The sequence below is a fragment of the Hypanus sabinus genome, chromosome 10 (genome assembly GCF_030144855.1).
Source record: "Hypanus sabinus isolate sHypSab1 chromosome 10, sHypSab1.hap1, whole genome shotgun sequence".
Classification (NCBI taxonomy): Eukaryota; Metazoa; Chordata; class Chondrichthyes; order Myliobatiformes; family Dasyatidae; genus Hypanus; species Hypanus sabinus.
In genome coordinates, this window is record NC_082715.1 from 138834534 (window position 1) to 138849601 (window position 15068).

Consider the following 15068-nt stretch of genomic DNA (forward strand, 5'->3'; position numbering starts at 1 on the left):
GAATAAGATGGTGAGGCGATGTGAGGAGTACAATTTGACGTGTTCACATGGTCAGAGTCAGAGAACAGCAGAGGTCATGGAGGGGGAGCAGTGAGAGAGGGTCTGGACAGCCCATGCACATTACCTCACTATTTTGCTTTCTCTTAAGAAATTATTTAATTATTTATTTTCTATATAATCTCATTGAAATTTATATTAACATATAGTAAATGTCTAGCACTGTACTGCTGCTGCAAAACAGCAAGTTTCACGACATACGTTGGTGGCAATAAACCTGATTCTGATTCACAACATCAATTAGACATGAAATGCCTTTTCAAGGCAGGAATATTTTGAGCACTTTTTGCATTCAACTAGTTTGGAGTCTCCGTGGCAACTTCAAAGAGATTCAATGTAAGTAATCACAGCATGCGAAAATGGTCATGCTCCGGGGCTCTACTGTTCTCTAGACAGTATTAGAATGCAAAAAGTCCCATTTTTTCAATAGATATTAACTTAACTTTATTTTACTTAAAGAACCCGTCTGGAATAGGCCCTTCTGGCCTTTTAAGTTGCCTTGCCCAGCAACTCCTAATTTAACCTTAACCTAATCACGGGACAATTTTACAACAACCAGTTGACCTACTTAGCAGAACGTCTTTGGCCTGTAGGAGGAAACCAGAGCACCCAGAGGAAACCCATGCATTCCATGGGGAGAACGTACAAATTACTTACAGAGGATGCCAGGACTGAACTCCAAACAGTGCCCCAAGCTGCAATACTGTGGCACCCAATCCATAAATACATATTACTCACAGATTATAAGGGTAGTAAAATATTTCTGGAGATGACGATATTAGATCAATAGATGTTGGAACATTTCTCAGGATTGAATATTGTGACATATAAGTACTTTGATTATAAATTAACTATGAACTTTGAGTTAGCATTTTAAAAGAAAGGCAAAAGATTTTAAATGAGAAAGAATCAGCACATATCACTAATGTAAATGGGTAAAGGAAGCTACATACTTAGTTGCCAGAATCATTTTTTTCCTTGGCGTCTGTTCTTTAGGTTCAAGGTGCTGTCGGGCGAGCTGTTCTCCCACTGCTTTGGCAGGAAACTCTGTTTCACACGTGTATCCAAAATCCCGGGCCAAGTGGAGGGCCTCGCCTTAGTGAAAGAAGAAATTATTCTTAACTCCAATAGGTGAGCACTTGGAGAAATTTGAAGCTGCGTCGTTGGAAGATGCAGAATTTGCTCTGTTAGAGAAATTCTAGCAATAAGCATAAATAGAAGAGATTCTGCAGATGTTGTAAAATCCAGAGAAATACATACAAAATGCTGGAGGAACTCAGCACGTCTCACCCTGGATCTCGGCCTGAAATGTCGACTGTTTATTCATTTCCATAGAGGCTGCCTGACCTGCTGAGTTCCTTCAGAATTTTGTGTATGTTGTTCTAACAATAAATAACTTGATTTTCAGCTTAGGCATTTCATAACATGGTAACATGGTAAGTACTTTGCAATTTAATTTTATTTAGAGATAAGGTACAGTTAGAGACCCCTACAGCCCAACAAGCCCACAGCAACCCTTCTAATCGAACAGGACTATTCTTTTTTCTGTGAATACCCTAGAGTCAGTCAAACCCAATGTTGTTCTCGTACATCAACCACACATAAGAAGTGCTGTTTAGAAATGATGCTTGCAGAAGCAGTCAGGAACATAATCTCTGGAACACTGAGCCCTAAGATATTTCACCATACCCATTTTGTCCATGCTGAACTGTTATTCTGCCTAGTCTCATGGACCGTAGCCTCCATACCACTCCCATCGGCACCTATCCAAACTTCCCTTATTTGTTGAAATAAAACCCACATCCATCACTTCCACCGGCAGCAACATTCTCACCATTCTCTGAGTGAAGAGGTTTTCCTTTGTGGTCCTCTTAGACATTTCACCTTTCATCCTTAACCCATGACCTCTAGTTCTAGTCTCACCCAGCCTCAGTGGAAAAAGCTTGCTTACATTTACCTTATCAATACTCTTCATATTTTTATAAACTGTTATCAAATCTCCCTTCATTCAACTGTGTCAGAGGGCAAATGTGAGAGTATTTGCTATTACTAAGAAGGTGCATGTGAACCTGAAAGGTCTCAAGGTAGGTAAGTCACCTGGATCAGATGGACTACATCCCAGGGTTCTGAAAGAGGTAGGTGAAGAGATAGTTTAGGCATTAGTAATGTTATTTCAAGGATCACTAGATTCTGGAATAGTTCCGGAGGACTGGAAAACTGCAAATGTCACTCCACTCTTCAAGAAGGGAGAGCAGGAGAAGAAAAGAAACTATAGGCCAGTTAGGCTGACTTCAGTGGTTGGGAAGATCTTGGAGTCTATTATTAAGGATGAGGTTTTTGGAGTACTTAGCGGCACATAACAAAATAGTCCAAAGTCAGTCTGGTTTCTTTCAGGAGAAATCTTGCCTAACGAATCCGTTGGAATTCTTTAACGAAAGAGCAAGTAAGATAGACAAAGGAGAATCAATGGATATTGTTTACATGCATTTCAGAAGGCCTTTGATATAGTACAGTTCATGAGGCTGCTTCATAAGATAAAAGCCCATGATATTACAGGACGGTACTAGCATGGACAGAAGATTGGCTGATTGGCAGGATGCAAAGAGTAAGAATAAAGAGAGCCTTTTCTGTTTGGCTCCTGGTGACTGGTAGTGTGCTCAGGGTCATTATTGGGACGGTTAGTTTTCCCGTTGTACGTCAGTGATGGGATGAAGGAATTGGTGGTTTTGTGGTCAAGTTTGTGGATGATAAGAAGATAGGTGGAGGGGCAGGTATTGTTGAGGAAAAGGTCTGTAAAAGGACAGACAGATTAGTAGAATGGGCTTAGAAGAGGCTGATGGAATTGTAGTGTAGTGAAGTGGATGGTCATGCACTTTAACAGAATAAATAAAGACTATTTTCTAAGTGGGGAGAAAATTCAAAATTCAGAGCTGCAAAAGAACTTGGAAGTTCTGGTGCAGGATTTCTTAAACATGAACTTGCAGGTTGAGTCGGTGATAAGGAAACTGAATGAAATGTTAACATTCAAGAGGAGAAAGGATATAATAGTGAAGCTTTATAAGGCATTGGTCAGACCATGTTTGGAGTATTATGAGCAGTTTTGGACTGCTTATCTAGAAAAGATGAGCTGGCATTGGAGAAGGTCCAGAGGACGTTCATGAAAATGATTCCAGATTTGGCAGGATTAACATATGAGATGCATTTGATGGATCTAGGCTTGTACTCACTAGAGTTTAGAAGAAAGGCGGTGGTGGGGGGAGGAATCTCATTGAAACCTATTGAATATTGAAAGCCTAGACAGAATGGACGTGGAGAGGATGTTTCCTATAGTGGGGGTAGTCTAGGACCAGAGGGCACAGCCTCAGGATAAGTGGACATCCATTTACAACAGAGATAAGGAAAAATTTCTTTAGCTAGAGTTGTGATTCTGTTGAATTCTTTTGCACGGACGGTCGTGCAGACCAAGTTATCAGGTATATTTAAGGTCGAGATTGATAGGTTCTTGATTAATCAGGGTTTGAAAGGTTACAGGGAAAAGGCAGGAGATTGGGGTAGAGAGGAATAATAAATCAGCCATGATTGAATGGCAGAGCAGATGCAATGGGCTGAATGGCCTGATGCTGTTCCAATGTACTATAGTTGACTGTTTATTTTTCTCCATATATGCTGCCTGACCTGCTGAGTCCCTGCAGTATTCTGTGTGTGTTGCTCTAAGAGTTCTTTCTTGTCTTTGCTTGGCCAATTTTTCCTCTGCAACTAGACTGTTATCCAAAGAGCCAAAAATCTATTAAGTTTACACTTCTCTCGAATATAGTTTTTAGTATGGAGAAGACATAGTTAGCCATTGGATTACTAATTCAATTTGTTTGTCTGAAGGGCCTGTTTCTATGCTGTACTGTTCCAAGAAGAGAATGTGTCCAGTATGTTACAAGAAAGATTCTACACATGAGTACAATGGTTCTCAAATTCCTCAATATGAGCATTGAACATAGAACATCACAGCACAGAACAGGAACCTCGACCCATGATACTGCAGCAACTCACCAACCCACTCCAAGATCAATCCAGTCCTTGCCTCCCATCCCTCCATCATCCATCTGCCCATTCAAGAGTTCTCCAAATATCCCCAATGATTCTGCCGCCACCACCACTCCTGGAGGTGTGCTTCACACGCCTAATTACTTGACTGACTTTCCCTCAACAGTCATCTTAAAGTACAGTATGACGTTATTAACATTTTATTATGGATGTGCATCAGTGTTTGTTCAAAGAATGGTAGCCAATACTTAGATTTGTATTAGCACAGGTAAACTAATAGAACTCTTTTTAAGATCTTGTAGCATGACATGTAGAGTTCCATCAGAAAGCCATCAGGGAGGAGGCAACACAGCATCCACTCCAGGATCCCCAGACTCCAAAACAGTTACTTTCCCCAAGTAGGAAAGCTGACCGATACCTCCACCCACTAACCCACCCTTCCACACATCTAACCAACACTATTTTATCATTTCCTATCAGTCATCTTATGTACAAACACTCATGTGCCTAGTGTCACTTTATGGACACATGATCAATCTATGTATATAAGCTATCTCATGTATTTATATTTATTGTGCTTTTATTATTGTGTTCTTTATCTTATTTTTTTGTGCTGCATCAGATCCGGAGTAACATTTATTTCATTCAGGAACAACTTCTTCCTCTCTGCCATCCCATTCCTAAATGAACATTGAACCCGTGAACACTACCTCACTTTTTAAATATATATAATTTCTGTATTTTGCAAGATTTTAATCGATTCAGTATACGTATACAGTAATCGATTTATTTATTTATTTATTTATTTTCTTCTTCTTCTTCTTCTTCTTCTTCTTCTTCTTCTTCTTCTTCTTCTTCTTCTTCTTCTTCTATATTGAACTGCTGTTGCTAAGTTAACAAATTTCATGAATCATGCTGGTGATAATAAACCTGATTCTGATTCTGATTCAGTCTTCTGACTTGTGTATTGGAAATACTATTAAACAATCCTGACACCTTGACATCTAGACATCGTCCTGAATTTTACTGAAGCATTCTTACCAAGTTTTCCCATCCTAACAGGATCTAACGGATACCATAGCAAAAGTCTTCAAAATGTAAGTGGGCTTAAATAATTTTATTAGCATCGTTTTCTTTTTATCTTAAATTTGCTCTTACCTTCAACCAGAGAAGTTAACAGGGTGACGTTGGCTGCTTTCCGTCTGCCAGCCGGTAGGTTCAGCCCCAACCTGTCCAATTTCTCCCGTAAACACCGTCCCCCATTCTTAGACTTAGCTCTGTAGGTATTAACATCAGTTAGTGTTAGAGTCATTCACAATGGAAACCATACACACTTACTGAAGAACACTAACAAATTTTCACTAATCCTTTAACTCTGTTGAGCGATACTCTACTATGTACACTACCGTCTAATATGTTTTCATTCCTTTTTGTATTTTCAGTTTGTTGCCTTTTGCACTTGATTGTTTGTCTGTCTTGTGTGCGGGTTTTCATTGATTCTACTGTGTTACTTTGTATTTACTGTGAATGCCCCAAGAAAGTGCATCTCAGGGTAGAATATGGTGGCAAATGTGTGTTTTGATAATAAATTTACTTTGAATTTTGAACTTAGGTAGAAACAGTTAGAAGTTTAGAGCTGATTTTAATACTTGACATTGAAGGAAAGGAAAGGATAATAGTTTAACACCTCACCTTACAGACAATAGAATTCATTTCCTTTGTTGTTTTAACCACAGGTACAAGTTAAAATGACTGCTTTTGTCCAAGAGATCTCTGCCTGGAGGTACCAAAGTGAACGACATGCTCAGTTTCAAGTTTAAGCCATGTGAAAATAGCACTTCTACCTTAGGTTACAGCTGTTGGATTCTGACAATTTTTAATCCAAGTTTCCTTGAGAAGTTAGGAAAGAGGCACAAAACTTGCTCCTTCATGATTGCTTTATTAAGCATTGATAGAACAAAGAAAATCTTGACATAGAAAGTGATAGAGGTTTACTAAGCAAAAAGAGAGACAGAAGAACCAAGTTGCTAAAATGACATCATCTTATGATCAGCTGTCTTTATACACATAAATAAGAAAAATTCCATTCAAATTGATTGATAAGAGTCAACCAATGAGAAGGCTATTACTCAAATAATGCAGAGGAAAGAATCTCACAGAACTTTTTAGGACTATACCAGTAGAACCACCATTGAACTACTGAATATAAAGATACTTGAAATGATTGTGAAGTAACAAGTTCTGAGCCTCCTTCCTGACTTCTGAAAGAACCTTGCATTAAAACATTAGAATTTAGCAAAGCTCATAAGGATTTATCAACACGGACAGACAAGCTGGATGAACTCAGCAGGTCAGGCAGCATCCGTTGAAACGAGCAGTCAGCGGATGCTGCCCGACCTGCTGAGTTCATCCAGCTTGTTTGTACATGTTGATTTGACCACAGCATCTGCAGTGTACTTTGTGTTTACTCATAAGGATTTATTTTTGTCAATTACTGACATTATAGCCCTCCAAACCTTTTTCATCTATGTATCTACCCATGTATAAGTGCTTAATAATTCTTTGGTGAAGGAATTTTGTACCATGCATGTATTGGATGCTAAAGGTTGAATATTTAAAATCATGAATGGTGTAGTGATAGGGTAAACAAATGAAAGTTTTTTTTCCCTCTCAGGTTTGTTAAGGCTAGAACTATCAGTCATAAGTTAAGGGTGAAAGGTGAAATATTTAATGGAAAAATGAAGGGGAATTTCTTCATTCAGAGAGTGGTGTGAATGTGGAACGATCTGCCAGCAGAAGTGATAGATATGGGTTCAATTGGTACATTTAAGAGAAATTTGAATAGGTACATGGATGGAGAGAGTTGGTGGGAAATAGTCCAGGTGCAGGTAGATGGGACTAGATAGAAGATCAGGTCAGCAGGGACTAGATGGGCTGAAAGGTCTCTCTCTGTTTTATAATACTATAGTGCATGGTGTCGCTGCAATAACCTTAAATTCAACATTAGTAAAAACAAAGGACTGCTAGTGGAATTCAGGAAGGGGAAGTTAAGGGAACACCCACCAGTCCTCATTGAAGGGTCAGCAGTGGAAAGAGTGAGTAGTTTCAAGCTCCCGAGTGTCAAAATCTCAGACGATCTATCCTGGGCCCAGCATATTGAAACATTCACAAAGAAGGCATGACAGCAGCTATATTTCATTAAGAGTTTGAGAAGATTTGGTATGTCACCAAAGACACTAGCATATGTACTGTGGAGAGCTCTCCAACTGGTTGCATTACCGTCTGGAATGGGGGAGCCACTGCAGAGGACTGGAAAAAGCTGCAGAGAGTGGTAAACAGCCATCTCCATCAAGGGCACTACCCTCACTGCCATCAGAGACGCCTTCAGAAGGCAATGCCTCAAGAAGGCAGCAACCATCCTCAAGGAGCCTCACCAGCTAGGTTGTTGCCTCTCATTGCCACCATTAGGGTGGTGGTACAGGAGCCTGAAGACACACACTCAACATTTCAGGAGAAACATCTTCCCTTCCATCATCAGATTTCTGAATGAACAATGAACCCATGAACACTGTCTCACTTATGGCTCTCTTTGTGCACAACATATTTATTTTTTAATATATTTCTTGTTGTAACTTATAGTGATTTTTAAGTCTTGCTACCACAAAACAGCAAATTTCATGCCATATACCAGTGATAATGAACCTGGTTCTGAGTTCGATTGTAAGACTTTAATTGCATTTTAACTTCCTCATTCTGAGAATGGAGAGTTGCAAGTGTCTCAGTCATATTGATCTTCTCCTCCAGTAACCAGATAGATTTTAATTTCCAATCCCAGCCCTCTGTGCCATCTCTACATGTGCAGTGAACCAACACCTACTAAGAAATGAAGGATTTGAGATTATCTAACGCTTAACATAACCATAAGACATAGGGGTAGAATTAGGCTGAAGGCACACACTCAATGCTTTAGGAACAGTTTCTTCCCATCTGCCATCAGATTTCTGAATGGACAATCAACCCATGCACCCTACCTTGATATTTTTTGGTTCTCTTTTAATTTTTAAAAAATGTATTACTTATTGTAATTTGTAGTTTTTATTATTATGTATTGCAATGTAGGGCTGCCACAAAACAACACATTTCACAATATACTATATGCCAGTGATAATAAAGCCCATTCTGATTCATAACACCCACTTCCACTACATGAAGCAGATACACACTGGATGACTTTAAAGAGAGATCTTAGCTGAATATTTATAATGATTCTTCAATGAGTATGATAATTGACTGAAGCTCAAGATGAAAGAAAGCCAGTTGGCTTAAAAAGACCATTTAGTTCTTGTGCTTTTTATGATTTGCTTTGTACTGAAATTTGATATATTTGGTACTAAGATTTACCTCCGTAAGATCCCTCCCAAGAGAGAAGCATTGAGACATTCTGGAGGTGACAGGCGCCTTTTCACCTCTGCAATGGTCACTTTATATTTGGAGGTGGAGCTGAGTAGCGACAGACGTCCAGGAACAGAACAGAACAGGTCTGTTGGGTTCACAACACAGGTACTACCTGAAAATAAATCCACAGATTATGAAATATGATCAGCTTTGTATACTTTACATAACTCACAGAGAGTGTAAGGATGGGCATAAAGGTACATAAATTGCACTTTGACCTGTGTGAAATCTGAAATAAAGCAAGTTTGACAGCAAGATTTTATCTAATATGCTGATGATAGTTCAAGTTCAAGTTCAAGTTAATTGCCATCTGGCTGTACATATATACAACCAAATGAAACAAAATTCCTCTGGATCACAGCTCACCCACAAAACATATATCACACACAGCACATAAAACTAAATACTACTACAAATAAGCTAGTAAAATATAATTTAAAATGCACTTGAAGTGCCCAGCACAGGTAAACAGTAAAGAGTACAGTGAACAATAAACAGATTGCTGTCCTATTGACGAGACCTCAGTGGTGTCAGGGTTTTCATTAGTCTCACTGACCGAGGGAAGAAGCTGTTACTCCATCTGACAGTCCTAATCCTGGTGCTCCTATACCTCCTTCCTGATGGTAGAGGGACAAAGGGGTTATGGGGTTGATGGTAGGGATCCTCAACAATGCTTTGGGCCCGTCGTCTGCAACGCTCCCCTTAAATGGCACAAAAAGGGGGAGTGACTCTCTCGGCGGTGATTCCAAGACTAGTAGAAGACAGGAGAGTGTCGTTGAGAGGGATAATATATCAGCCATGCTCAAATGGTGGAGTGGACTTAATGGGCTGAAGGGTCTAATCTTGCCTCTAAATCTTATGGCCTCATGGGCTTTAAAGTTTAGTACCCATATGATCCAGTACAAGTTGGTTTGGATACAGCGGAGATTAACTAGACTATAAGACAACAATACAAAGGAGCAGTATTATGACACTTGGCCTATCAAGTCTTCTCTACCATTCCATCATGGCTGATTTATCATCCCTTTCAATCGCATTCTCCTGCTTTCTCCCGTAACAGTGACTAATCTAGAACCTTTCAAACTCCGCTTCAAATGACTTGTCCTCCACAGCTGTATGTGGCAATGGACTCCATAGGTATACTACCTTCTGGCTGAAGAAATTCTTCCTCATCTCCGTTCTAAATCCACACCCCTCTATTCTAGTGCTGTGTCCTCTAGTCCTAAATGCTTTCACTAGTGGAAACATCCTCTCCATATCCACTCTATTTAGGCCTTTCAGTATTCAATAGGTTTCAATGAGATTCCCCTTCATTCTTTTAAACTCCAGTAGGTACATGCCAGAGCCATCAAATGCTCCTCATATGTTAACCCTGCTATTCCTGGAATTATCCTTGTGAACCTCCTGTGGACTCTCTCCAATGCTAGTGCATCATTTCTTCAATAAAGGGCTCAAATTTGCTCACAATACTCCATGTGCAGACTGACCAATTACTTATAAAGCCTCAGGCAGAGAGTAATCATAGTTGTCTTTTGACTGAAAGCTTGTGTCCTGTGATATATCAGAGGTATCTGTGCTGGACCCTGAAAGTCTCTGATGTACACAAAGGATTTGGATGCAAATTTAGAAATCGTGATTAGTAAACATAAAGGTGGCATGAAAATTTGGTGGTTTTATTAATATTGAGGAGGATCACCTTGCATTGCAGAATAGTATCAATGAGTGGTAAAATAGGCAGAGAAATAACAGATAGATTAACTATCAGGTAAGTATAGAACGTTCACAATGAATAAGTGGGCCCTAAAGTGTATTAAAGAATGGAGGGACCTTGGTGTTCAAGATGATAGAGAAAATAAATCAGCCATGATCGAATGGTGGTACAGACTTGATGGCTTGAATGGCCCAATTCTGCTCCTGTGTAATAAGGTTTTTAAAGGTTAGAGCCCATATGATGCAGGGAAAGTTGGAAAATTAGATCCAGAAATAGTTTGGAAATAGTAGACCATAAAACCACAATACATAGCAGCAGAATTATGCTGTTCGGGCCTGCTCCGACATTTCAAAATTGCAGATATATTATCCCCCTCAACCTCATCCTCCTGCTTTCTCCCTGTGGCCTTGGTGGTGGAGAAGGCACATGGGATTTTTATTCATTAGCGGGGGCATTGAGCATAAGTGAAGTTATGGTGCATTACCATTTAGACACTGCTAGTTAGTCCATGGCTGAAGTAATGCGATGTCTGCAGGCTGCCTCCAGTGCATCCTTGGGTGTGCTAGTTGTTAAGGCAAGTTTCACCTTTCACTGTATGTTTCAATGTGCATGTGACAAAGAAGTGAATCTGAATCTGCTCACAAGAGATTCTGCAGATGCAGGAAATCTTGAACTGCACACACAAAACACTGGAGGAAATCGGCCGGTCGGGCAGCATCTGTGGAGAGGAATAATGAGCCGCCATTTTACGCCGAGACCATTCATCAGGACTGGGAAGGCTGGGGGAAGAAGCCAGAATAAGAAGGTGGGGGTCGGGGGGTGGGGGGAAGGGAATACAAGCTGATAGGTGATATTTCAAGTCAAGAGAGGGGGAGGGTAGGTGGAAGGGGAGATGAAGTGAGAACCTGGGAGGTGATAGGTGGAAAAGATAAAGGGCTGGAGAGGAAGGAATGTGATAGAGAAGGAGAAAGAGGAGGGGAAGCCAGAGGGAGATGAGGAATAGGGAAGAGGTAAGAGAGGAAGCAGAATGGGGAATGGAAAATAAGAGGAGGGGAATGGGGGAGAAATTACCGGGTGCCAGATAAATGGATGTTTTGAAGTCCAAATCTGAATCTGCAGTATGCAACATGTATTGTCCTCCGAATGCAGGCCAACTCTAATGTAGGCTGCTGGAAAAACACACACACAAACACAATGCTGAAGGAGCTCAGCAGGTCAGCCGGTATCTACGGAGAGGAATAAACAGCTGATGTTTCAGGATGAGACCCTGTAATGTTGGCTCTTTATTCCTCTCTGTAGATGCTGCCTGATCTGCTGATTCCTCCAGCCCTGCGTGTGTTGCTCTAGATTTCCAGCATCTGCAGTGCTTCTTGTATTCATTTAGGCTGCTGTAGTGATAACCAACTAAGCTGAATCTGTCCCACCTTTTCTGATTTGTACTGGTTCATGAGGGCAGTACACCGCTTTATTTTCAAGTGGTTTGGAGGTCACAGAATATCCTTGTCTCACCAGCACTTTGGCTTTCCCAAACAAATCTCCGGATTTTGCTCCCTGAGAACACAGCTCGTTGTTGCATCTTTACAACTTTAGTTTTGGTTTGAGATACAGGCCCTGTTGTCCATGGTAACAGGCCCTTCCAGCCCAATGAGCCAGCACCAAATTACAGCGATGTGGCCAATTAACCTCTATGCCTTTGGATTGTAGGAGGAAACTAGAATACCTGGAGAAAAAGTGCAAATTCCCGACAGACGGCAGCAAGGGCACCGCGGTAAGCGCAATGCTTTTTTAGCTTGGCGCATTGAAGTTTGGAGCTCAGTTCCAGTACCGTCTGCGAGGACTTTTGCACCTTCCTCCCGTGTGCTCGTGGGTTCCCTCCAGGTGCTCCAGTTTCCACCCACGATCCAAAGATGTATTGGTTAATAGGCTAGTTGGTCATTGTTAATTGTCCTGTGATAAGGGTAGGGTTAAATCGGCGCAGCTTATTGAGCTTGAAGGGCCTGTTCTGCTCTGTACCTCTAAATAAAAAACAAAATAAAGAAGAATTGATCCCAGGCTGCTGAAGCTGTAACAGTGTTACACTAACTGCTACACTATCATGCTGCCCTGTGTGATTAGAATATTCTTATAAGAAATTACTGTTTTAATTAGAACTTCCTTAAGCATTTGTCTGAAAGCATGCTGTACTATGTTTGAGATAATTGGAACTATGATTTATAAATGCAGGAACTTAATGTACGAATGCTAATAATGCTCATCCAAATGATTGAACAACCAGCAACTACATATCAGTAATGCTGGCCTCTCATTGGTTCACATATCAATTTATAAAAATTATAGTGAAGTCGCTAATGCGTTCATAAGTACCTCTTATTGCAGAAAACATTAATGTCTGTATCCATTTTATTAGGATATTCATCTGGAAATTATTGTCAACATCAGCTTATGAAACCTTGATGTATTTCAATTCTATAATTATGTTAATATTTGCTTTTGGACTGTGAATTAAGAAATATTGTAGGCATTCAATCATGGATGCATATGAAATAGGAGCCTGGGTTTGTTTATATGTACAAATAATAAATTAAATACTGTAAGTTGTGAAAAAAGAAAGCCAGAAAAGTGAGGTTGTGTTCATGGGTTCATTGTCCATTCAGAGATCTGATGGTGGAGGGGAAGAAGCTGTTTCTAAAACATTGAGGTGTGGGTCTTCAGCCTCCGGTACCTCCTCCCTGTTTTTTATTATCTTGTTTATTAGTTAGAGAATGGAACAAACCATTCCAGAGCACTCAGAGGAAACCCACGTGACATGGGAAGAAGCTACAAACTTTTTTACAAAGGTTGCTCTGAACTTTGATGTCCCGAGCTTTAATAGTGTCGTGCTAACCACTACACTGCCATGGCAGCGATGAGAAGAGGACCTGTCCAGGGTGATGAGGCTCCTTCATGATGGATGCTGGGGAGGCTGTACCCATTATGGGGCCAGCCCAGCTCTGAGGATACCTGCGGCTTCTAGAGCCCGTTCCACCTCCAACTGATTAATTAATGATCAGGTTAATAGTGATCATAGTAAAACTGAATTAGAATGAGAAGAATTGGTCTAAGGGAAATACTTCTAAGCTGAAGTAAGGTCAACGGTGAGGGTATAAAATCAGATCTGGCAGAAATATTTCAGATACTTTCAAAGACTCTACAACTCATGTTGTCAATATCATTTATTACTTATTTATTCATCATCATTATTTTTGATTTTATGTCGCACAGTTTGTCTTCCTTTGCACTTTAGTTCTTTGTCAGTCTTTGTGTGTCGCGTTTCATTGATTCTTTTGTGTTTCTTTGTATCTACTGTGAATGCCTGCAAGAAAATGAATCTCAGGGTAGTATATGGTGACATATACTGTAGGTATGTACTTTGATAATAAATTTACCCTGAATTTTGAACTTTGAACTTTTGAAATGATCTAACATATTAGGCTGCCCACACATTCCAGCTTCTTATCACTTTGTACACCTTTATCAAGTCACCTCTCATCCTCCTTTGCTCCAGAGAAGATTACCTCAGTACCACTCATACAATATTTCTTTCTCGTTTTGTACAGCATTTTGCATTGGGCCGAACTCAGCTTTCACCACAGTTATTCTGGCCAGGGCACATTTGTCCCATATAATTTTTAATTACTTTTGATGAAATCTATAACTTTGATAAATTTAGGCTTTTGAATCCACGTTTCTGTTCTAAATTAGAAAGAGCATTAACAGCGTCCGCCCCATGTTCAGTTGTTCTCCTAATCCAACATAAGTTGTTTAACAAGCACCTACTGTTTCTCACCTTTTAATCAATTTCTTTTCCGGGCTGAAACTTTATCACCGATCTACAGAGCTTTCAGCTTTATCTTTTCCCATCCTCGTGCAGGATTCCCTAAAGATTAACTTGCAGGTTGAGTTGGTGGTTAAGAAGGCAAATGCTTTGTTCTCATTCATTTTGAGAGCACTTGAACATCAAAGCAAGGATGTAATGCTAAGGCTTCATAAAGCTTTGGCCAGATTGCATTGGAGTATTTTGAGTATCTTTGGGCCCCTTATCTATGATAGATTTCAGACTTATAGGAGATAATGTGTCAGGGTAATGCCAATTACTTTCCAAAGGCTATTGCATCCCATGTTCTATTGTGAACAATTTTGGAACCCTTTTCTAAGACAAGATGTACTGGCATTGGAGCGGATCCAGAGGAGATTCACAACAATGATTCCAGGCATGAAAGGATTACGTATGAGAAGTGATCGATGGCTCTAGGCCTGTGCTTGCTGAAGTTCAGAAGAATGAGGGGGAGATCTTGAAATGTATGGATCTATTTCTTTCAGTGCAGTAGCTCCTCTCAGCACTACATATTGACTGACAACTTACCCATGCACATTGATCTGTTGTTTTCTCTCTGCAAAGTGAATACGCCAGTTAACCCCACCTCCGCATGTGTGCTTTTATTTAATTGATATGTTGTTGTACAGACGACAAATTGGCGATGAGTACGAACCTGAATGTCAGCGAATATCACCAACTGCACTGACAGTCATGAGATGACAGAAATTGGAGGAAGGGAGAGAGGAAAGAGTGAATCGGTCCAAGTAGGCTGTCACAGACAGTAACAAAGGGATGTGTGAGTAATAGCACATGGTACACGGTGAGAGATGCAGAACGAGCATCGTTAGAGTGAAAATAACGTGATGATGGTCTTAGCAGGAAAGTTAACGAATTTGACTGGGAATTGCATTGTCATATGAACAACATGAATGAAGAAAAGAGAGCCTCCAC

At 40.2% G+C, this 15068-nt stretch overlaps 1 protein-coding gene across 1 annotated transcript in view; it reads right to left on the reverse strand.

The window, feature by feature from the left end:
- Nucleotides 1-15068, reverse strand: part of tfap2d (transcription factor AP-2 delta (activating enhancer binding protein 2 delta)) — a 63612-nt gene that overhangs the window by 14022 nt on the left and 34522 nt on the right. Inside the window, exons 4-6 of the mRNA XM_059981308.1 lie at nt 8497-8662; nt 5254-5372; nt 1011-1152 (exon numbers count right to left, since the gene is read on the reverse strand). Coding sequence (XP_059837291.1) covers nt 1011-1152; nt 5254-5372; nt 8497-8662 — 427 coding nt within the window. The remainder of the gene's footprint in view (nt 1-1010; nt 1153-5253; nt 5373-8496; nt 8663-15068) is intronic.